The sequence below is a fragment of the Clupea harengus genome, chromosome 11 (genome assembly GCF_900700415.2).
Source record: "Clupea harengus chromosome 11, Ch_v2.0.2, whole genome shotgun sequence".
NCBI classification, from domain to species: Eukaryota; Metazoa; Chordata; class Actinopteri; order Clupeiformes; family Clupeidae; genus Clupea; species Clupea harengus.
This window is the reverse complement of record NC_045162.1, coordinates 25376339-25401610: the sequence shown is the minus strand read 5'-3', so window position 1 is coordinate 25401610 and position 25272 is coordinate 25376339. Positions and strand designations below refer to the sequence as shown.

The window sequence follows — 25272 nt, the reverse complement described above, 5'->3', positions numbered from 1 at the left end:
GTCATGGCGATCTCACACTAAATACACCAAGCGAAAGCAGCGCTGCAGACCGAGAAGCGGGGGGGTGTGGAGGGGCGACAAGAACTCGTGGACAAGTAAACAATTAAGACCAATTTCACTACGACAACCAGGGCTAGGTGGCCCTTGGAACTAGGGTGTGTGGGAAAAGTCTAAACGAAACCAAACAAAACAAAGTCACCTAAAATGATCTCATGTAGCAATGTGTGGATAATTTCACTGTTCAGAGACTGAACGGGGGAGAAACAAAAGGAACAACAAGACAACAACAACAGCTCTCAAACTTCAAATTTCTCCATAGACGCACAGCAGGTGAAGCCACGGGGCACTCAAGCACTAAGTCCAGCAGACAGCAACTTGGGGCCCACAGTCCTACTACGGTTGACTGGGCGCCAGGTGTGGACGAGTGCATCAAGATGGTGGGCTGCACTCACTGCCTGACTACACACACACACACACACACACATGCAGACACAAACACACAGGGTGCTACCGACGCTAGCCAATAAACTGATTGAAGCCTAGCAGCAGGACATCAGAATGGGAGGCTTTTATTATTTATATTAAACCAAACAAATCTAGAACTTCATTTCTTAAGTTTTCCCCTCCCCACTTTTAGATATTATTGCAACGCTTTCTTTCAATTTTTTACAATCAGTAAAAAAACAAAAAAACAAAAAAACACTAGTAGGAAGGAACAAAATGACAAAAAAAAAAAAAAAAATAAGCAAATACATTTTAAAAATTACCCAAGAAAAACTGCCCATATTTCATCTAGAAATCCTTTATAATTGGTTGTTGTTTTTTTTTGTTTTGTTGTTTTTTTTAAATAAGGCGGGCGTGCACACAATTCAAGAATGAGCATTCAGAGTGACTGATCTACACACATCACTCCTCTTCTCGGACCCCACCTTTACTGGTTATAAACTAACTAACCACCCCCCCCCCCCCCCCACCCACCCACCCCACAATCACTCTTGCCCTGAGCAACAAACTATCTTTGGTGCCACCACCTTTAGGGGCCACACACGGCTGGGACTCTCATCAAACATGGCATTGTTCTCTAAAATGGCCATATGCTTCTATCATATCAGTGGGATAATCAGTGGGAACATGGTGTGGTGGTGGTGATTGTGGGGGGAGGGGGGGAGGGGGATGTAAAGACCACTTGCCCAGTACTATCAAAACATTCAAGTACAAAAGCCAACACGTCGAACAGAGACTCACTACACAGAAGGAACACATGCCAAGTGCAGATGATGATGATAATGGTCACAATAAAAACAAAAACATGGGCTGCAGACTCGCTCTGGCTTTGCTCATCTCTCTCTTCTCTCTCTCTCCCCCTCCCTCCCTCCCTCCCTCCATCCCATCCCACCCTCTCCTAACAACCCCCACAGGAAAAACGAAAGAAAACAAAAAGACAAATAAACAGAGGCATTCAGGCCGCAGAGCTCCATGTCGTCATAACCCAGCACTGCAACCTCGTGCTGCACACTACCTCCTCTCGGCACCTCTTCAGACAACGGCCGTCTCTTCTCTCTTCTCTCTTCCTCTTCTTCGCCTTGATTGGTGGATTACTTAGCTTGCTGCTTTTTCATTGTCTCTTTTTTTTGTATTTTTTATTTTTTCGAAGTTGTCCTTTGAGATTTGCGTCTTTATTTTTTTCCCTGTCCCTTCTGGTGGCAGTTAAACAGACCTTCTGTTCGGCCTCTTGCCTCTCTTCATCATGAGCTTGTTCTTTATGTAACCCCTCTTCTTCTTAGAGGTCTAGGCCAGAGGGAGAAAAAGAGAGAGTTACACTGGACCGTCTGTAGATTCACTCATTCACAAACACACACATTTGATGAGCCACCAACTCTACTACGGTAAACGGGTTCCTTTCGTCGGTCAGGTCACTTCAAGGACAGAGGCAGCAAGAGAGAGAAAGACACAAGTGCGCAGGAGAAAGATGTGTATTTACGCCAAGTCAAAAAAAAAAAAAAAAAAAAAAAGATAGAAAAAGATTGGCTAGAAAGAAATGAAGAAAGAGACAGAAAGAAAGAAAGAAAGAAAGAAAGAAAGAAAGAAAGAGAGAGAGGAGTAATGAACAGCCGTGGGGCTGACCTTTTTGGAGATGTACTTCTGTTTCTGGCTGAGGTTCCGGGGCTTGTGGTCCAGGCCCTGCCGGTTCTCCGGCTTCTTCACGCGGTAGATGCGGACCAGCCAGTGTTCCGAGGTGAACGCCTCCTCCAGGTGCTTCAGGTGGATGTCCTTGTTGCCGATCTCGGCGTTCCGCGTGCGGTCGAATCCCGGCGGCGTGCGGAAATCCAGCTGCAGAGGGTGGCAGAGTATAAGGAGGTTCATCGGGATCAGTTGGTTTAGTGTCTCTGTAGCTTAACTAGTCAAACAGATGCTGCCACACCCAAACAGATGTACGACCTTGTTCTGCGGGATACTGGAGAACTGTTTTCTAAATCAATAAGTCCAAACTAGATCAAACAGGCTGCCTGCCTTTTAATGAAATAGATATCTTCAGTAGTAACAGCATTATTTGGCTGGCGAATGCACACTCCTAGTGATCAGATCATTGCTGGCGCCTTTTCGACCAATAGGGAACGGGTTCTTGAACTGGTTCTGTTCAAGATTATTTTGTGCGCGAACAAGAGCGGAACCCGGTGTGCACCGTGACCCATTTCATCCCCAATGAAGGGGTTAGGCTCATCCATACCAATCTCCATCAATCCCACCCCGTCTCCCTGCAGGAAGGCTGACTGTGCGAGCGCAGCCGAGATGGCCCGAGCAGGGTGCTTACCTGCATCTCGCCGAAGCGATAGTAGGACATCTTGTACATGAGGCAGTTGAGCAGCACGGGGGACCCGGCCTTGTCCACGCGGAACTCTCCCTGCGGTGTGAAGTAGTCGCTCTCCTGGGGACACAAGCACACACGGGGTTTAGCTCGGGGTTAGAGACGCGTCAGGGCGGCCCACGCTCCAAACACAAGCACAGACGGGGTTTAGCTCGGGGAAGAGACGCGTCAGGGCGGCCCACGCTCCAAACACAAGCACAGGCGGGGTTTAGCTCGGGGTTAGAGACGCGGCGTCAGGGCGGCCCACGCTCCAAACACAAGCACAGGCGGGGTTTAGCTTGGGGAAGAGACGCGTCAGGGCGGCCCACGCTCCAAAACTGAACCGATGATCGTTTATGGACTTTTCGTTTACAGACACTACTGTTCAGTTTGGAATCACCCAGAAAATGACAGGGAATCTTGGATTTTTACCCATGAAATGAGGCACAAAATTGATCAAAAAAATACAGTCAGGCCACAGTCAAAGTTAGAAGTAATAATGATTTCTGCTTGAAATAACAATTTGGTGCTTGAAAATCACTAAGAATCCTCCATTTGCAGCGATGATAAACTTCACAGCATTACAGCTTGACTGCTCCTTCACTTAATAGGTCTTGCATCATTCGGGGCGATGCTCTGGGTCTGTCTTGTGGGATAAAACTGGCTCCAGTCAAAAGCCGTCCACTGGGTATAGCATGGCAATACATTTATGGTAAAATGGAGTTAGCCTTCCTTGTTAAAAAATCCTTTAACTCTGTACAAATGACATCCTTTACCAGCACCAAAGAGGATCACATTTCCTCTAGTGCGCTTGAGAGATGGTGTCAAGCACTCCTCCAGCATCTTTTCATTTCAGTTCCTTCTCTGTGATCCAAACAGCTCAACTTCGACTTATCTGATATTTTCAATCACCTTCAACCTACTATATCTCTTTCTCCAAAAATTGAGTCTTTCCATTTCATTGGCCAGTCTCAGATATGGCTTTTTCTTGGAAACTCTGCCTAGAAGGCCAGCATTCCAGAGCCTCTCCACTGCTGACAATGAGACTGGTGTTTTATGGGCCGTATTTAATGAAGCTGCCAGCTGAGGACCTATGAGGCACATTGTTTCACTAGTCTGTTTCTCAAACTAGAAGGTGCTGGCATGCACTGTTCTATGAGGGATATTTTTGCACTCCTTTGGAAGACATCTTCAGTGTCTTGCCAATGTCTTGTGTTTCTGAAGAAAGCACTTCGTTTTTCACCATAACCAATTCCTCAAGTGCTGATTTTTCTTCCTTAAACAGCGCAAGAGTCTTCAGCCATACAAAGTTGTCTGTAAAAGGGTTTTCTAGTGATAAATGAGCCTTTTAAACATGATCTTTTCAGACTAACTAACATTAAGTGTCATTGAAAGACAGGAGTGATGGTGGTGGAAAATGAGCCTTGTTCACCCATGGAGATAATCCATTAAAAAATGAACCACTTTCATTTACCACACTAACAATGTCAACACTATATTTATAATCTTTTTGAGGTTATTTGAATAATAACTCAAGTGTTTCCAAGTTTCTCCTTTTACATGCATCCCTGATTCTGAATCAGCAGTCTTGACAGCGTTTACACTAATTATGTTGGAAGGCACACAAATCAAATTAAAATAATTGAAGCCCAACAGCCTCGTAGCCGTAGTCGTGACTACCCCTCATTCCTCCACCCAGTAGCCCATCAGGATCCACTCGTGGTGGGAGCAGGTCCCGAGCGCGGCCACTCACCCGGATGTCCTTGGGGTGCTCTCCCTCAGCAATGCGCACCATCCACAGGAACTTGTTGATGTCGTCGCCAGAGTAGCCGATCACACCGCCAAAGATGATGAGGACGTAATCCACATCCAGAGACTTCATGATCTCGTACGCTGCGCTCTCATTCGATGACATTGCCTTGCCGACCTGCAGACAGAACAACAGGTCATACTAACACCTTCTCACCACTAGATGGCTCTACTGCCACACTTCTCTGGCAGTGAAAAACACAGACAGCAGCACACAATTGTAGGATGCGAGACCGTTTCCTCACCAGTGCTATATGACTGTTGTTCCAAGTGTTGTTGTCCACTAACGTCGTTCGATTAGCCATGCCGGCGATCTGGTAACCGTAATCCCACCAGGACATGACTCTGGCGTGCTCGTCTGTGTTCTGCCGGAGCCAGTAGTATGCTTCTCTGAAGTCGTCCAGAATGTTCCGAGATCTGTGAGAAAACAGCGCTTGCCATGTTGAGCACAGAGCTACGTGTTTAACATTGCTACACGCTAGCTGTGTCCCAATCCTTACTGTCAACATACAGTATGACCACATTCGCTCTCATATATCATATTGCATGAGATTATTTCTCAGCACGGTACAAACCTATGTTCCTATGCCTATTTACATATCGCCTCACCTTGCAAAAGCATAAAAAATAACAGCATAAATCTAATCTGAGTACTATATGGCCACTAAGCTCCAGGGTGACATTGGAGGACTGAGTGTCTCACCCGTCGTGGTTGTAGGAGGCCAGCACCACGCTGGGGCTGGAGTAGGCGTTGCTGGTGACCCAGGTGCAGTGGACGGCAAACATCATGAGCAGCATCAGCATCAGCATGGTCACGATGCTCTTGATGTTGGGCCCCAAGCCCTCCTCGGCCTTCTCCTGCTCTGACACATGCTTACGCACCTTTCCAGCCTGCAGGGGACACACACACACACACACACACACACACACACACGAACAAACAAACAAACACAAGTTGGGATGAAAAAGAGCTAAAGTCACCCAGCAGTAAAGCATTTGGCAACAGCTTGCAGCCATCAGCACATTCAAAGGACAAAGCAACAAAACAAGCTGTGTGTGTGTGTGTGTGTGTGTGTGTGTGTGTGTGTGTGTGCTGGAGTAATGGCGGAAGGCCTGGAGTCCAGCACAGGGTGACTCATCAATACTGACTCTCAGGAAAAAAAGGACTAAAAGCTGCTACAGCAATAACAAGGTGTTTCTTTGCCCACTCTGCTGTAAGTCTACCCAGCGAAGGGACACAATCAATCTGGCCCATACTGCCCTGCGAAACTCGGTCTTATCACATCCAGCCAGCTAATGACGCCTGGCGCCATTAAACCAGATGAACAACAAACAAACAAACAAACAAACAAACGGTCACGAGTCCCTCGGCTGGCCTGGGCTGCTGACCTTATCGTAGAGGTTTCCGGAGCTCTTCCTGTCGTCCTCGTCGCTGCTGTCCTCGGCGGGTGGACTCTCGCGCTTGGAGTCGTCGCCCAGGTAGTGCTCGAAGACGCTGGAGAAGGCGATGGCCGACAGCATGCACACCACCGGCGTGAGCGTGAGCATCAGGCGCACCATCACGCCCGCAAAGTAGACCGCGCTGATGGCGTACAGAGCCACTAGGGGGCGACAGAGGGGGACGTGGGTCAGCATCACAGTCACGGACTAAAGAGGACCACAGGGAAACTACACAGTTTTGGTGTCAAAAATGGGCACTGCCGAGTAAAACCAAGACACGTGACTAGAGAAAACGACAGAGAGGTATAGATCCAAACAAAAAAACAATCCCCACATTAATCAGCAATCCCCACATTAAATCAGCAATCCCCACATTAAATCAGCAATCCCCACATTTAATCAACAATCCCCACATTAAATCAGCAATCCCCACATAAATCTCTCCGTTCAGACTCATCCAGCCTGAAGGCAAGCAGTAGAGGGATCTGGAGAGGAAGCAAGCTATTCACTGAATTCATGAACAGGCTTTTATCCAGCTTATTCATTCGGCGCGTTCTAAGGTAGGTGATCTCAGTGCTTCCAATACGGATACCTGGGTGTCCACCACAACAACACATTTGAACTGATACTCTGATCTAAACCATATGCGTTTCCATTAATAATGAGCTGAAACTAATCCATACTTAACACATTTATTTATTGGATGCCTGCATGCCCAAAATAAAAACACTTGGAAATATATCAATATGGAATAGGCGGCTTTGTGCATCGCAACATTGATCCTGGTGTTTTCAATTCGATGCGCCCAATTCCAGCTACTGTCCTGCTAAAACTACTGCACAGAACCAACCCTCCAATCTGTGAAGTCTAGGCCCACTCCTAACCCCACATACAACAGCTGTGGGGTAACTAAGTGCTGTTGCTGTCTGAGACCCCCCCCCTTCCCTTCCTGCTAATGGAGGTATTAGATTTTAGACAGTTTGGAGGTGCCTTCACACAGCCACGCTACTGAATCAACTAAACACTCAGAAGCTGCACATAAACACAGATAAAAGATGAATCTTTGAAATGTTGCCGACTCATCCGAAGCTGCGCATAAACACAGATAAAAGATGAATCTTTTGAATGTTGCCGACTCATCAGAAGCGCCGGAGTGAAGGATGCCTAATTAGTGAAAGATCTAAGTGTAGCAGCAGTCATCAGAGAAAGTTGGGCCTCAAACTTCCTTATTCAACTCCAGAGGCAGCAAATGTTCTTCACCACCCAAATCTGCTCTTACTCTGGTGTGCTGAATAATCTCGCTTGATCATAGATTAGAGGCGCATGGCTGATTGTTTTGTTATTAGCGTAGGTTACACCCCCTAAACACTAAAGAAAGGAAGGTGTTGTGCCCTGTGCCATGCAAATACTCTGGCACAAGCCCAAGAGTTGGAGAGATGGCACCAAAAAAGGCTGGAAGAACAACTTCAGCAGTAGCGAAATTGATGTACTGTTAAATAAACGTAACCATGTGCGTAAATTTGATGTGATATGTGCTTGTTTTATGGTCCTCGAATTTAGAAACCTCTTTTTTTATCTTGGCAGGACTGATCTCGACCACTAGCAAAATGTTCTGTTAGCTTAAAGGAAATGGTGAATCCCAGTAATCAATGGGCACTGACAAAATAAGAACAAAAAGAAGAGGAAATCTGCTTGTGTGTTGTTGCCTGCACGAGGCCCAATTTACATGAATTTGCATTATGTGCATATATCTGGCATTCATCAAAGAAAGCTACAAGACAACACTACAAATAAAGCCATTGAGTGTTCATATATCCTAGTCAGTCATTTCAGTTTAAACACCAAGTGAATGCACTGATGAGATCAGGAAGAGAGCATTTAACTCCAGTGGCCAAGCAGCACATGAAAGCAGCAATCACAAAGAGGGATTTCTTCCGTTTGATCGTACAAGTAATTAGGCAACTACGCATTTCTACAGGGAGCTGCGGAGAATGAAAGATTGGCCAGGGTGTTTTTTATCCAATTCCGGCGTTCTCGAGTCGGAGCTCAGAAACAGTGGAGGCTCAATGCCTAACCTTACAGCGAGAGCCAAAAAGCTAATATGTCTGTTCCTCCCCGGCAGATGGAGGTGACGGGGAGCAGTGACCATGCATGCGCTTTAATAATGCGTCTCTATCCTCTCGCCTGCTACAGAGACACGACACGATGTTTGCAGCAGGGCTTGAGGGGGGTGTGGTGGGGGTGAGGGTGAGGGGGGGGGGGGGGGGGGGGGGGGGCTACACGACACCACCTCCCTCAGGGCGACTCCAGTTCCTCCGGAGCCCTGGCCTTCCATTCTCTGAAAGGCTGCCGTTCGATTAAATGGAAGGCACAGGTTCCACTGCGCACTTAGTCAGATGAAAAGGCCTTCTATGTCCTTAACGCTATTAAAAACTATTTTGACTCGCGGTGAAAAGACAACGATGATGAGGGGTTGGGGGTCGAGCGAGGCGAGCGAGTAAATGACATTGGGATACGCTACAGGGGATGAATAAAGCTCCTTTTGTCCACGGTCCAAATGTCTATCATTTACCAGCTGAACGGCAGAAAGTGTCACAGATACATACGTCTACTCTTGGGGCGCTGCGTGATTTCAAGTCACCCGGTTATGAGGACATGTGACGCACTGTGTGGGCAAACGCTGGGCTACTTAAGGGAGTGACTCATCATTCACTTGCAACCCTTATTGAGAGGCACTGGAACCACACTGGATGGAACTCACAGACTGTCTAGTGATTACAGACAGCCGCAAAATACACTGAGTGGGATGCCTCACGGACTAGACACTTAACAACTGTTGCCTTTATGCACTAAGAGCTCTTGTCCAAACCTATCGCATCTCTAGAATATTCCGAGAGAGTAAATACCTAAATGAATACAGACCAGCGCCAAACTAAACTCCCTGCGGGGGCTTGCTTGCAATACGAGGATTGTGAACTTCATCCCAAGGACTTGAAATAGGACAATATACAAGCCCAAACTAAAGTACATTAGCTGTGGCAGGCCCCTGCCATAAAGGGGCCATATCATTATGGAGTCTAAAGCGTCCATTTCATCATCCATCGAACACAAGAGAAAAGGCAGACTTTTATATTCCACAATTGCCCAAAAGGGCAACATTACTAGAAAAACTAAACCCAGCACACATCAAATCCCCTGAATGTCTAACCAATTTAATGTAAGGCCATGCATCGCGTTACAAGACTATGACAGCACTGACCACTGTAGCCTTCTCAGTCCCTGGTGGCCTGGTTTGGGAACCTGTTTAAAAGTTAAGAGGTCTATTGCAGGTAGCACTCTGTTCTGACATTCATGCTCAGTTCGGCGGAGTGCTCCAAATAAAAATGTTTCCGTGATCAGTTGGAAGTGTATTAGGGGCGAAAGGTGCGATTAAAAATGCATGCCCTAAAAGCGTTCGCTGGCAACGCTCTCTAGCCCCCCCCCCCCCCCCTCCCTCCCCAATGTCTCTCCCAAACTGGGCTTACCGAAGACGCGCTCGTCGTTGATGTTCTTGATGCAGAACCACAGGCCCGCTGGGAAGGTGCACACCAGGATGTGCAGGTCGAAGAAGAACGACACCCAGGTGGTGGGCTGGTGCTCTGACACAGATGCGATGATGGGGATGTGGATTTTGGCGTACCTGGATAAAGACACCACGCACGCGCACGCGCACACGCACACGCACACGCACACGCACACGCACACGCACGCACAAACACACACACACACACACACACACACACACACACACACACACAGGGCTTTCAGTTGGACACACTTATTAAAACAGGGGGGTGTTGTTAAATGACTGTGCTGAAGTGGCTCACTTTGCCAGGGGGGGGCTTGTTTGGGCTAAGCGGTTTGGCAGGAGTAAACACTAAACAGCAAATATTTCTCAATGGGAGAAGAGCTCTATTAGTCAGCGGTACGCCGCGTGGTAACACGCTGTAAAACACATCACGGGGGAGTTTAATACTGATAGCTTTGGCGCCGAGCGCTAACTTTACATAAACATCATCAATTTTACACCACCAACTCTGCAAGGGCACAGAAAGGAGAACAAGGAGTTTCCATCTCCCCCCCCCTGTTTTTTGTTCCCCCTTTTCCCTGATTTTAAATATTTATTTTGGGGGAGGTGATAGTTCAATAGTGCAGACGGTTGATGCAATGTAAGGGTTCGAAGAGAGTCACCCCCTCTTTCTGTCTGTCTGCCTTTGAGATGAAACAGAATGGGACGGCATCTGATCTCTGTTGAGGAAGTGGAAGTGTCAGACGCTGACACTGACACCGCATGCGTGTGTGTGTGTGTGCGTGTGTGTGTGCGTGTGTGTAGTGTAGGAGCGTGATCCTGTTATCTGACAGGTTGTGTACTTCTTCCTCCCCATCTGATTCAGTGAGGAAGCAGATAATCTCCAACACTGACCTTTCTCCATCACTCTCCCTCCTCTCTCTATCTCCTATCTCCAATCTCTCTCTCTCTCTCCAATCTCTCTCTCTCTTTCTCTCTCTCTCTCTCTCTCATCTGCAGTGCAGCAGATGCACTCAGGTGGCTGATTTTGGCTCAGTAAGACCCTCCAATACCTTCCCTTATCTCCGTAGATTAGGGGGCGTGAGATGGCTGGTTCTCTTTTATGAGTTTATGACAGGCCAAATGAAAGTACCTCAGCTATTAAGTGGGTAATGCAGCACTTTAGGAGAAAACAAACACAACAAGGACACCCCACCCCCACCCCCGCCCCCCTCTGTGTCCTCTCTCTATATGTCCACAGGGCCACAGTGGAGAGGCGTCTGCTCTACTGGACTGTGGGGGGCATTAGTAATGTCCAGACTCCAGAGCTGGGTTAATGCTCCCTGCACCCGCTGTCGTCCTCCATTACATCAGCCGGGCGCGAGGAGGAGCGGGCCACTCCAGACTAGCGCACGAGGCATCCAGCAGCTGGGCTTTTACTGTTGCTGACACGGACAACAAGACTGCTAACAGCAAGTGACACTGGACCGGGATTCTGCTGCAAGTTGTTTTAAGGCTGGGCGGGGGGGGGGGGGGGGGGGGGGGGGGGCGGGATATAAAATGTTTGTGCAAAGAGCAAGTTCCTCATTTGTTCTCTGACGGTTGTGTCTGCTGGTAAATATAGACTTGTGGAGTCGATGTGGGTGAAGCTAGAGAGATTAGATTCTTCTGGAAGGTGAATGTGAAGGCCTCTGTTTGCTGGCCTGCTTGGGAAGCCTGCACTTACCCGGTGTCCCAGAGTGAGTAGAACCTCCCGCTCCAGGGGGCGATGTGGCCTGAAACACAAAACACACACACACACACACACACACACACACACACACACACACACACACACACACACACACACACACACACACACACACACACACACACACACACACACACACACACACACACACACACACACACACACACACACACACAGGGAAGGATTAAAGCACTCCGTTACACCCAGACAAAACCCAAATCAGTCAGTCATACTTAAAACAACAAAACTAATGAACCCAAAGAAGGGAGTTTGGGTGGCGGGGCGTTTGCAGCCGGCTCAGAGGAACTGGTGGTGATGGGGAGATGTTTTCCCAGTCACCTCCCCTCCCTCCCTCCCACTCTGGTGTGTGTCGAGCAGCCTTTTAATTGATTTCCAGTAAGGGCGGTGCTGAGTGCTGCACAGGAAGGAGGGGAGAGGAGAGGAGAGGAGAGGAGAGGAGGGGAGGGGGGGGAACCAGGGCCCTAATGAGATCTCGCAGGCCCCGCGTGTGCCGTGCCGAAGAGATGAGTAATGAACGGGGGGAGAGGACAGGGAGGAAAAACACGGCAGGATGGCTGCGGCTCAGGGTCTGTGTCTCAGAACACAGGTGGAGGAGGCGTTGGAGCAGGTGGTGTTGGAGCAGGTGGAGGGTTGCTACTGGGGTTGACAAGAGTGCAAGTGCTGTAGATTTTAGGATAGATGTTGTGGGGTATGGTCTCCTTCTCCCATAAAGTGGCAGTACAGTGTAGTAGATGTGGTCCACTCCCAACCTAGTATGCTGGATTAGGGCCTCTCTTATCTGAGTGAGGTCCGTGTGGTGTGTACACTCACCTGTGTATGTCAGGTAGATGACCGTGAGGAAGACCGCCCCAGCGGCCAGCGACACCCCCAGGAAGAAGAGGGTCTGGAACTCCTGCCGGGTCAGACGGTCTTTCAGGTACTGCAGGAAGGCGTACGCCTGAAGCAACGCAAACACACCTGCAACACACACACACACACACACACACACACACACACACACACACACACACACACACAAAATGAGGCCGTGCTGATAGTAGCTCAACTCTGATGTTCAGCCGTGACGAGTCCCTTCTCCCCTCATCCTCTCAGGAGGCGGGCCTTACCTGCTGCAGCCATGTGCTCGCTGGTCCTGATTGGCTGGAAGCCCACGAAGGGGATCTGCATTGACAGCACCAGGCCCACGATATAGAATGTGCTGTAGGCTGGAGGAGACAGAAAGAGAACACCACAACGGCTGAAAAATGACACTATTACGGTCACAGCACATCATGTCCCATTGAAACACACACACACACACACACACACACACACACACACACACCCTGAAGTACATCAAAAGGTCCCACACATCCTCCTTCACAAGCATCCTGGTTAAGCGACTATGATTCATCCAAACCCTATTCTGGCAGGGGGTGGTGGGGGCACAGAGAAAGAGCACTGGGCAGGGGGAGAGAGCTGTGTGAAGCTAATGAGCGGGAGACCGGCGGGCCCCAGCGCTGGGAGAATGGGGCCTCGGCAAGAACTCCGTGATCTATAAACTGGGGCGCGGGCTCCCCACGGGGGCCACCGGGGAGAGAGAGAGCGAGCGAGAGAGGGAGAGGAAGAGAGGACCCAAGCGGAATACGAGACAAAGCGACATGAAATAAAAAAAACGCCCGTTTGAGAAATATCATAAGAAAAAAAAAGAAAAAAAGTAAAGACTACAAGCTGCAATCATCAGCCTTTCAGCAGGCCTAATGCGCGTGAGTGTGAGTGTGAGTGTTGCCGTGTGTGTGTGTGTGTGTGTGCACTGCTGTGAGGCTCTGGGGCTGCACAGGATAAAGCACTAGTGGGCCTGCGGGTGTGATGGTCGACGTGTCTGCTCAAAGCTCACACCGCTCTCCGAGGTGAGCCTGCCGACAGCTGATACAGGGCCAAGACAGCCGGTAGGTTGAGTGTGACAGAACATCACTCCCATTGCTCTTCATCTTTCTATTGTGGGAAGCGTACATGTACAGTACATAGCTACACTACTGGAGCTCAACTCGTACAGCAAAGGTGCCAATAAGACCAAGGTCATGGGTTCACCACGCAGGAACTCTTCTGCCTGCATATCTTAAGCAAATTAAGAACTTGAACTCGCCAACTGATCATGAAACTGATAATAAAATGTGTATCTGTACCGAAAATCCCTTTATATAAAGGCATGTACTAAAATGAATACATGTAAATGTATAATGCATTAAGCAGTGAACACATGCAAACATGTGCACGAAGAGGTAGTGAGATATGTGTGTGTGTGTGAGAGAGAGAAAGAATGTGTGTATACGTTGGCATATGTTGTAGGGGTGATTGCCTCTTATCTGAGCTGAGCTCATCCATGTCTGTATGCTGTATCTGGGTTTGGATGTGTGCAGTGATGCTGACAACACCATCTGACAAAACCAACAGTTACAGCACTCGCACGTCTGTCACTACCACACACACACACACACACACACACACACACACACACACACACACACACACACACACACACACACACACACACACACACACACACACACACACACACACACACACACACACAAATAATGGTCACACACCAGGCAGCAGATGCATATAATAAAATGTGTGCACGCGTGTATATTGTGAGAACTTAAGTATCGGTTGTTGATGAGCACAAGCGCGGTGGAGACTGAGTGTGTGTGTGTGTGTCAGATGAACATTGAAAAACTGTGGGTATGGGTACGCTGGCAAAAAGAGGGTGCGAGTTGGAGGGCCGATGAGAGTGCTGTGTGTGTGTGTGTGTGTGTGTGTGTGAGAGCCTTGGGCACAGATAAATGTGCAGTCAGAAACCCTGAAAGTGGCATGTGTGAGGCCTGTGTGTGCGAGGAGTCATGTTGTGAGATTGGTGTGTGTGTGTGTGTGTGTGTGTGTGTGTGTGTGTGTGTGTGTGTGTGTGTGTGTGTGTGTGTGCTGGTGAGAGACAGTGTGTGATTGGCGTGTGTGTGTGTGTGTGTGTGTGCTGGTGAGAGACAGTGTGTGATTGGCGCGCGTGTGTGTGTGTGTGTGCTGGTGAGAGACAGTGTGTGATTGGCGCGTGTGTGTGTGTGTGTGTGTGAGACAGTGTGTGATTGCGGGTGACAGAGCTTGGTGGTGGCGGTGGCGCCAGCCTTTGATTTGAATCATTGCGGTTGAACGAGACCACCCTCATCTGCCGCACCTGCCGCAGTAATGTGCAATTTACCCGTCTCTCCATCAACCTGTATCGCTCTCTCTCCCTCCCTCTCTCTCTCCCTCCCTCTCTCCCTCCCTCCCTCTCTCCCTCCCTCTCTCCCTCTCTCCCTCCCTCCCTCCCTCTCTCCCTCCCTCTCTCCCTCCCTCCCTCTCCATGTCTGAGCTGCACAGAGGGAGAGGTGAAAAGAACACTGTTGACTGACTGACTGCTATGCTTCCTGCCTCTGCTTCATAGTCTCTCCACACCAGCAGCAATCTTACCCGCCTGCCTCTCTGTCAATCCGCTCCTCTTCATCTTCATCTTCATCTGTCTGTCTGACACCTCCCCCTCTCTCTCCCCCTTTCATCCGTCTGCTCTACCTCTCCACCTCCACCTCTCTCAGTGCCGTCTCTGTTCCCCTTGTACCCTCTCCATCTCTGTTCACCCTCACTTCCACCCCCCCCTCCCCTCAATTCTCTCCTCCTCTCTTCCTCTTCAACTCTGCCTCTCACACAGCCGTCTCCTCCTCGTCTCTCCCTCCTCAATGCACTGATGTCCATCACTGAAAACAAAACCCTTATATCACCAAACGGGAGACGGCCAAAACCTACTTGACTCCAAACAACCACACAGTGCCTCAGGCAGATAGCACCACTGCCACAGTAGTAGTGTTCCTACTCTGGCCTGTTCTGATTCTGTGGGGAAACACACTGTCCATGAAGATGCTGTGCTGTGCTGTGCTGTTCTGCTGTCCACGTGAGGCTGCCGTACTGGGGTGCACGGTCCCTCCAACACTCACATTTGGCCTCTGGGATGGCCACCGACCGAGGCTGCAGAATTAGCCCAGCAAAGCTCACCTCTGGAGGCCCCCCGTACAGCCCCTGCACATTGATCATCCTTAATCTAATCAATCTAATCTATTATCAGAGGCTTCTGGGGCCACGGGTGGGGGGGGGAGAGATGACTGACGATCCGGGAGATCCACACCTGTTCTTCCCGCAGGCTGAGTGGGTGGGGGTGGGGTGGGGTGGGGTGGAGACGGAGAGAGAGAGCGCGACAGAGGGGGAATGGAAGTAATTTTCTCTCAATGAGTGGAAATCTAGTAAATAGTAGAGGGAGAGGATGAAAGCAAAAGGACTACAAAGACACAGGACAAGCAAGATCAAATTGAAGAGACAGAGAGAACAACAGTGAGAGAGAGAGAGAGAGAGAGAGAGAGAGAGACAGAGAGAGAGAGACAGAGACAGTGCAAGTAAAGAGAGGCGAGCGAGCGAGCGAGAGTGACCCTCTGGGATTGATGCACTCTATCCGCCTCCGTGTGGGTTAGCAGTGCTGCATTGGAACCCTCCCCCTCCCCCGCCCCCTCTCCCCCTCCCCCTCCCCCTCCCCCTCTTGCTCCCCGCCCACTGCAGAGCCCCAGCACCAGAGCCCCAGCACCAGAGCCCCAGCACCAGAGCCCCAGCACCAGAGCCCCAGCACCAGAGCCCCAGCACCAGAGCCCCAGCACCAGTCTGCACTTCCACTGATTCTTTTAGGGGGGAGGGCAAAGGACGTGGCAATCCATCACAGGAACTAAAACAGTAACCTCCGCTCCCTTGTGTGTTAAAGTAGGGGGGGGAAGACCGATGGAGTCATCCAGCAGAGGAGCTCCTCCGAACGGCCTCGTCTCTCCCGGGTGTGAACAACAGGCCAAGGGCTGGACACGAGGGCATTCATTTCTAACTTCAGCTCTTTGGCCCTCCTCACCTCTAACGGCGCTCGACACTCGCCGCACCCCGAAAGCTGAGCCACGGGATGGCTTTTTAACAAACTGCAGGGTTTAGGTCAAAAGCTGATGCCGCTTGCAGGTATCTGGCAGAGCCCTTGGCTCCGTGTGTGTGTGTGTGTGTGTGTGTGTGTGTGTGTGTGTGTGTGTGTGTGTGTGTGTGTGTGTGTGTGTGTGTGTGTTTAAAAGATGCAAGAACATCAGGGTTAGAGGCTGATCACTGGCCAGGCGGCTGCTCCTTAAGAGCCTTCCCAAGGGGTCTGATTCAAACGGCTCCAAGCGTCACCAGGACCGCTGCTCTCCCAATGAGTGTGTAATGTGGAAACACTTATGTGTGCAGAATGTGTGACAGGTGGCTTGTAGGACTTGGAGTCCACTCAGGCAGACCTGTCAGTGGGTGGCTGCTTGTGTGCCATTTGCAACAAACCCTTATTTGAAGAGAGAGCTGTAACGGTCAGTATTTTTAGGCGCCATGGACGTGTGTGTGTGTTTGGATCTATGTGACTCAGAAAGACCCAGCAGGGGTCACACGGAGAGAAACGATGAGTACGACGGACTCCGCCTGTGAGTGTGTGCATGTGTGTATGCGTGCGTGTGCAAGTATGCGTGTGTGCGTGTGTGCGTGCGCGTGTTTGTGTGTGTGTGTAACACCCAGTTGACTCACCAATGTAGAGCCTCCTGCTGTAGCGCTGCATGAGCAGCAGAACAAACACATGCAGGGGGATGAGGTTAATGATGAACACATAGCCTCCCCATGCTGACACCTGAAACACACACACACACACACACACACACACACACAGTGTTAATACATTAATTCATCAACACACTGTTCATATTACCTCACACACATCAACTTTAAAACATTCTTCAATAAGTGCAGAAAATGAATCACATTCAGAGGGTTAGATACACAGTCGAACACAGATTCAAACACAAACACAGACACAGACACAGACGACACACACAACTCAAGTCTTCCGAGCGACCACCCAAGCCTAGACTAGGCACACACTCCCCCCCCTACACTTGCTCGGGCCAATCACAGCCAACTTGGTTCCCTTCTAAAGGACTCTGCAGCCCTCTCGCCCCTCCCCCACCTGGGGCCAGGCCACTTCAGGTGTGTGTTGGGCCAGCAGCCACTTCAGGTGTGTGTTGGGCCAGCAGCCACTTCAGGTGTGTGTTGGGCCAGCAGCCACTTCAGGTGTGTGTTGGGCCAGCAGCCACTTCAGGTGTGTGTTGGGCCAGCAGCCACTTCAGGTGTGTGTTGGGCCAGCAGCCACTTCAGGTGTGTGTTGGGCCAGCAGCCACTTCAGGTGTGTGTTGGGCTAGCAGCCACTTCAGGTGTGTGTTGGGCCAGCAGCCACTGTAGGCTTGTGGGACCGGCGGGGCCGCAGGCCTCTGCATTATTCATGCCAGCTGGCTATAGGGGGAGGCTGCATTGCGATTGGCTGCTTGGGGCCGTTCAGGGGCGGCTGCCGCTGGCGCCGGTTACCGTGGCGTTGGGACTCCCGCTGGGAGGCCGGGTGATGGATGAGGCTGTTTGTTCGTTTATTTACTTTACATATTTCCTTAATGAGATCGGAGAGGCCACCAGTGGCCACCCCCACCTCTCCCTACCCAGTAATGAGGTGTGCTACAGACATCAGACTCCGAGGACAAACGCACAGACACACACACACACACAGACACACGCACAGACACACGCACAGACACACGCACAGACACACAGTCATGCACACACAGTCATTTACAGTCATGCAAAGTGTGTTCCTATATTTACATTTATACCCTTTGCGATCTGTGTCTCTGTCTCTGTGTGTTTATGATATTGCAGACACAACCGCATTCATTCTGGCTTCATAAAAGGTGGTTGATGTGTAACTCACCATATAGAAGTATGACAGGCAGCATCCTATGGCCCAGAACACAGATCCTGTCTTCACAGACTTCACCTGAGAGAGAGAGAGAGAGAGAAGTAAAAGACGTCACTTCAACAGACCTGCAAATAACAGTGATGTTTGCTGATTCTCTATATGTGCACGTCATTGATTGATAATATAACAAAAATAGGATGTGTAGGGTGTCCTCATTGAAACAAGATAGAGCGAAAGAAAGGTAACAGTAGATTCTACCGGTCTCTGTGGCTTTAAGCAGGACCACACTGCAAGAGCCACTTCTGCACACAAGCATTTGCAGAGAAATAACACACGAACACACACACACAGTGACAATCACAAATTCTTGAAATAGACCTGGCCATTTCTGGGCCGGTTGGTAAATTATTTAGTGCTTTCCTCCTAATGACCCTGCTGCTGTGAGGCAGCACTCCTGTGGAAGAAGGCCCTCTAACAGCCTAGATACAGGCCTGGGAGGGGTGGGCCTGGGAGGGAGGGGCATTACAGCAGGGCAGGGCAGGGCATCAGAGTGGCCAGAGCAGCTCCTCTGAGACACTCCCTACACAGCTGCGTCACTCAGGCCATAACACACACACACACACACACACACACACACACAGGATCTAATCTATCTATTATATATAAATTATATATTCAACACAAACACAGCCAAACGGTCGCTCTAACAAATGCAATTGAACATTGGTTTAAAAATCACACCCACACACAGACAGACATACCAACAACACTCATTCCTGACACACACACACACTTCTCCCTTATAGCAGTTCCTCTGTTCCAGTCAGGGACAAGTGCCATGTCCCAGACCTTAGTGACTGGGGAACAGAGGAACACTGAAGTGAAAGCTAAGGAACACGGAGAGGCTGTTCGAGGTGAACACAAGGTCAGAGGCACAGAGAAAAGACGAGTAACAAAGTGTCCCTGTCTGAACAACCGAAACAGCCTTGAGCACCTCCCTGCTGCCGTCACGGAAGGAGGCATGACAGCTGAGACCCTCTGGAGTGGATTAGGGTGTAAGGTTATACTGTTCGATAAGAAGCAATTTAGGGCTACAATCACACACACACACACACACACACACACACACACAGACACAGACACAGACACAGACACAGACACAGACACAGACACAGACACAGACACAGACACAGACACAGACACAGACAGACAGACTCACCCATAAGTAGTAGGTGAACTGCAGGGCAAAGATGGCGATGCCCTCATTGTCGAAGGAGCCGGCCACGGAGCGGGAGATGTAGCCGGGCACGATGGCGATGAAGCAAGCAGCCAGCAGGCCGGCGCCCTGGTTCCAGAGCTCGCGCGTCAGCAAGAAGGTGGAGATGGCCGTCAGGCCGCTGAAGATGGGCGCCAGGAAGACGCACACGTCGCGGATGTGCACCGTCAAGTGCAGCAGGTTCAGCAGGTAGTGGATGAGGCCCGCCGTCACCATCAGACCGGGGTACACCTGACAGGAACAGAGAGAGAGAGAGAGAGAGAGAGAGAGAGAGAGAGAGAGAGAGAGATGGACAGAATATCAGAGACTGTTAAAACATGTGAGAGATAGAATGTAAAAGGTTGGAGGTGATAAACAGAGAGTCATCACTATCCAGCAGGGTGAGGTCTATTCAGTGTTAACAGTGCTGCAGTGGCCGATCCACTGGTGAGGCTGATCACACACACAATTGGAAGTAGTGGCACTAGAGGACCCAAACTCCTGCATTCAGACACAGCTGCAGGACACACACACACACACACACACACACACACACACACACACACACACACACACACACACACACACACACACACACACACACACACACACACACACACACACACACACAGGGAATGGATAGGCAACACAATGAGTTCAGCACTGTGCGGAACATAAAGCACATATTACTGCACTTTATAGAGTCTGCTATCCTGTCCCTCTCTTCTTTCCTCTTCATTTTCTCTATGGCTCTCCATCGCACTCTCTCCTCCAACCTGCTGAGTTTCAGCCTGTAGCCGTCGCTCACATCCGGCCGTGCACCACACACATTTCCCGAGGTGCCCTGCAGCTAACGCCAGGCACTGCAGTGGCCGTTCCAACCGTCTGCAAAAACAGATGTCAAGCCCAGACACACCCCCCCCCACCCCCCTACCCCCACCCCTCTCACTCCTCACCCCCCGCAGCGAGAGCAGAGACCTGTCAGTGCGGAGGAAGGAAAGAGCTGACTGGTAACAGGAGTTGGGGAAAGAAAAACAGAGGGCACAGGAGACAGGCGGCAGGAAGTAAAGCGCTCATGAGGTGGAAGCACACTCGTTAGTGCACCCTCTCCCTCTCCCTCTCCCTCTCCCTCTCCCTCTTTCTCCCTCTCCCTTTCTCTCCCTCTCTCTTTTTCCCTCTCTCTTTCTCCCTCTCTCTCTCCCCCTTTCTTTCTCCCTCTCTCTTTCTCTTTCTCCCTCTTTCTTTCTTACTCTTTTCCTCTCTGGGGAGGCCTTGGCCACTTATGGAGTGATGAAACGTTTCTCCTCCACCTCATCCACCTCATCCTCCTCCTCCTCCTCCTCCTCCTCCTCTCCATCCCTCCTGTCGGCTGGCTGCACAGCTGGTGCCCTCTAAAGCCTCCTCACTTAAATGTCAGGGCTCTCTCCCCTCCGGTCTGAAATATAACCGTGATGTAACCGCTAGAATGTGAGCTTTTGCCGGGGTTTTAGTGTCATCTCCGTGTGCCATAGCGATTACACACTTCTCATCCCTCTTCCGTTAGAAACACAGCTGAAATGAACCAATGGCAGCTACCCATACTTCAACACATTTATGGTAACTCTAGGACACCTTGACTACACATAGTACGTGCTGTGAACATGTCTGTTTCATCTGCATCCTCTCACAAACACACACCATATACACAATATTTAACACACACATTATATTTAGGGCTCTCATTTCATTGATGGGCAACTGCGAACATGCACAGCAACAAGCAAATGAGCTTTTCCCAAACCTTTCAATGAATTTACTGAATTTCATGATTTTTCCAGGATTTCCATGAACTTAAGGAACACTCACGCAAAAACCTCTGGAAATCCTAAAAGGTCATTTGTAAAATATTTCTAACCATAACTGTAAGAACAAATGGTTATTCAACTATACTTTTTTTATTTATTTATATATATATATATATATATATATATATATATATACATATAAAAACATTGCATTTGACCAAGATCAGGCAAAGTTATAAGGTGCGTATGGTGACATTAATTTGCATGTTAGCAAGACTGGTTCAGTGCTTTAGTTGTTAGTACAGTCCGGCTTTAACCAAGTTAGTTAGACGGCTAGTTTCAGACAAACTATGAGTTGGGTTATCACAAATAAAGAAAATGTGTTTTTCATTAAACCAAGTTGATTGAATGATCTGCCATGTGTGATGAACATAACACTGCCAAGGATGGTTTACTTTGTCACTTCATGTCAATGACAAATCTGAGTCAAATTGATATATGAGGTTAATTTAGATGAATTTTATCACAAAGCATGTCATTAATTAGATTATTTTTTGTAATTACTTGACAGACCTATCAAATATATTAATATACCGCCCAGCCTGTATTTAGGTCAGCATTCAGCTTCATCTGAACACACACACACAGGTCTGTATTTGACCACTCAGCAGTCAACACACACACACACACACACACACACACACACACATCAAGGATCTCCACTCACCGTGCCTCCCACTATTCTGCCCAGAGGGTACCAGGCCCGCTCATCAAACCAGTTGAGGAACTCATAAAAGCCGTTGGAGGTGAGGTGATGTGTGGCTCTGTAGTTGAACCTGTGTGATGGAGAGAGTTGGGGGAGAAAGAGAGCAGGAGAGAAAAATCAGAATTGGTTCAAATCCATGAATATGTTCTGCCAGATAGCTGTACAACAGGACAACGATAATGAGCAGACCGCCGCCTCCAACAAGTTGTCAATTATGCAGCATCAGTGTGTGTGTGTGTGTGTCTGCATTTCTATGGCAGTGATATCTGGAGACTGGATGATGCAATGTGAGAATATTGTTGACCCACGGAATCGTGTAGAATGTTTGGACACACTAAGAATGTGGTGAAAGTATGGTCAAACACCCGTGGGTTCCAACAGCCTGTGTGTGCAGAGGGGGAAACACACCCAATAGTGGCATTCCATTTAAGTGCAATCAAAACAGAACGCCTCTCCAAATGAGAAAACTAATCAGTGGGCTGATTGAATTTTTCCCTTCACTCCCCTCCAGCGTCTGATGCCGTTTTCTCAGTGAATTGACAGCATCGGGGCGGAAATGTTAATGCATTTATTCCCTTTAGCAGAGCAGGCAGGAAGGCCACATTTGATCAAGGGGTCCGCTCACCCCTGAGGTGCTTAACTACCAAACGCACAGCCTGTTCATAAAAACATAATGGAAAGTCTGGCGCTATCAGACCGACAAGCTTAGCTAGCAACAGTAAGAACATGTAGCAAGTACAACAAGCTGCGTGCGTGCGTGCGTGCGTGCGTGCGTGCGTGCGTGCGTGCGCGTCTGACTTTCTGTCTGTCTGTATATGAGTAGTAGTCTGGTCTCGATAGGTCACCTCCAAGACAAATGGGGAAGGGAAAAGTACCACTTCAGTTCTTCAATGAAGATGTTCAATTGCAGTACTGAGGTCTCTGTGTGAAATTCTTTGGCCATACTCTCTTTGTGAAAGCACACAATACGTAGCTAAATGGCATTAAATTAGAGCCATCCAGGAATGCAACCGATTGTATATTACTTTCCCAGTGTCATTTGGGTGTTTGAGAGGAAACACGCAGACACACAAGCCTCCACATTTGCTCGTTCAATTTCAAAAGAGTTACGCCTCATTTCCCCTCAGTCTAAGATCACACATAGATACACGTCCACTGACCTCACAAGACTTCTACTAGAGCAGTGTCCACCACCGTGGGACGGACATACAAACGTAACCAGGAGACAAGGTCTGCATTGAGAATCCACAGGATAGCGCATGTTTTTGTACACACTTAAGAATGTATTGAATGTATGGTCAAACATTTGCGCATGTGAGAGAAAGTGAGTGTGAAACATGTTATGTGGATTCCAATGTGTATTTGTGGTTGTGTGTGTGTGCGCAGATTGCATTGTGACAGTCACGGTGAGGGGAATTATCTGCTGGGCTGCATACAAAAAAAGATTAAAAAAAAGAAAAACCGATACAGATGAAGACAAAGTGTGGACCTCTGTCATTTCAGCAGATAAGGAGTGACAATGAAAGAAGAGGGGGAAGGGTCCGAGAGAGAGAGAGAGAGAGAGAGAGAGAGAGAGAGAGAGAGAGAAAGAGAGAGAGGGAGAGGAAAAGGAGAAAGAGGGAAGCAGACAGCAAGAACAAGCAAGAGTGTGAGTTGGGAGTTGCAGTAAATAAGATGGTTAAGCCACTGTTCCTCTCAGTCATCACGTCATATCTTCCTTATCCGTTCACCTGTGAGATATGCCCTCACAGATCTCACGCTCCCTTGCTGAAGTGCAGAGCACCAAGAGACGAGGCAGATTGCAAAGGGGAAAAGAAAAATGGCTTTTTTTTAGTATATGCCGCCATGGCAACCGCCGGCTCACCAGAGTGGAGAGATGGCCAGTGTCCACAAGCCTGGCCTGAGGGTAACATGCACAGCCACCCACACAGGTGTGTCATCCAATTAATGACCCCTATACCAGACCACACGGAAGCCTGGCTGCCCAGAGGTGGACCTGGCCTGGAATAAGAGGCTAGCCCGTGGTTTCATGTGATCTGTGTGTGTGTGTGTGTGTGTGAGAGAGATAGAAAGGGAGAGGGGGAGAGAGAGAGTGGGAGAGTGAGAGTGAGAGTGAGAGTGAGAGTGAGAGTGAGAGTGAGAGTGAGAGTGAGAGTGAGAGTGAGAGTGAGAGTGAGAGTGAGAGTGAGAGTGAGAGTGAGAGTGAGAGAGAGAGAGAGAGAGAGAGGGGTTCAGGGTGGGATCTGGCATTAGGTCATGTCACGGGGACGTGACACTCAGCCAACCACACACAGACAGACATGCGGCCACAGTACAGCACCAGATGTTGGCGCCCTGGCCTGCTGGCTCCTCTAGCTGGCACTGGTGGCACAGTGTGTGTGCCGTCTGCCTCCCTGCTGCCTCCCTGCTGCTGCTGCTGCTCTGACTCACGCAGCGCTGGAGCTCACACTCAATCAGCTTTAACCACATTGTGGCACTCCCACACCAGTGTGCACAAACATACAACCGGCTTCACTCTCGCACCTCACACACACCACATCCCTTCAGAGACCTGTTATCAGGAACTCACACACACACACACACCTCTAACGTTAATAGCAGGCTACCCATGCTGTTGCACACAACTCTTCACACAGCAGGACTATCCTATGGACACGAGGAGAGACGCCACAGGAGGGACAGAGCTTGAGGTCAAGGAAGCAGTAGTTCAAGGCTGAAAGCAGAGCCCTGTCGTCAGTGGAATGGAGTCAGAATTCTCCCAGAGTTCCAGCGGTGACTGGGCAACTAGCGCTTCATTCCAGAGCTACAGAACAAACTTGAATTTTTTTTTTCCTCCTCAGAGGACAAATTCAACTCCCGTGAAGGAAATGAGAAGGCTTCCTAACAATGCAGCTCTTACCATCCAACAGCACCAGGAGAGATTGGATTTCCGTGGGAGGGGACAGTTGGCGAAGGGTTTAAGTAAGGGATCACTCTGAATTGAATCCACCTCTTCTTCACTGAGATGGAGCCAACATGTCTGTCATTTTATGGCCCTACGCAGTTGGTAGTCGAACAATAAAGCTGGGCAAGGGGACGAGTTCTGAGATAAATCACAAACAATGGCCTTCCTCATCCTCCTCATCCTCATCCCTGCTGGAGCTAATGCACAAGAGTACACCGCAGTCAGTGCTCTGGAAGGATTAGGGCATAATGAGGATTTTATCAATAC

At 49.3% G+C, this 25272-nt stretch overlaps 1 protein-coding gene across 1 annotated transcript in view; it reads right to left on the bottom strand.

Moving 5' to 3' along the window:
- Positions 1 to 553: 553 nt before the first annotated feature.
- Positions 554 to 25272, bottom strand: part of stt3b (STT3 oligosaccharyltransferase complex catalytic subunit B) — a 40467-nt gene continuing 15748 nt past the window's right edge. Inside the window, exons 2-16 of the mRNA XM_031576521.2 lie at positions 22023 to 22131; positions 19476 to 19763; positions 18269 to 18334; positions 17044 to 17143; positions 12519 to 12617; positions 12223 to 12369; positions 11368 to 11416; positions 9619 to 9773; positions 6044 to 6255; positions 5358 to 5545; positions 4900 to 5071; positions 4599 to 4772; positions 2813 to 2926; positions 2125 to 2331; positions 554 to 1788 (exon numbers count right to left, since the gene is read on the bottom strand). Coding sequence (XP_031432381.1) covers positions 1708 to 1788; positions 2125 to 2331; positions 2813 to 2926; positions 4599 to 4772; positions 4900 to 5071; positions 5358 to 5545; positions 6044 to 6255; positions 9619 to 9773; positions 11368 to 11416; positions 12223 to 12369; positions 12519 to 12617; positions 17044 to 17143; positions 18269 to 18334; positions 19476 to 19763; positions 22023 to 22131 — 2161 coding nt within the window. The 3' untranslated portion in view covers positions 554 to 1707. The remainder of the gene's footprint in view (positions 1789 to 2124; positions 2332 to 2812; positions 2927 to 4598; positions 4773 to 4899; positions 5072 to 5357; positions 5546 to 6043; positions 6256 to 9618; positions 9774 to 11367; positions 11417 to 12222; positions 12370 to 12518; positions 12618 to 17043; positions 17144 to 18268; positions 18335 to 19475; positions 19764 to 22022; positions 22132 to 25272) is intronic.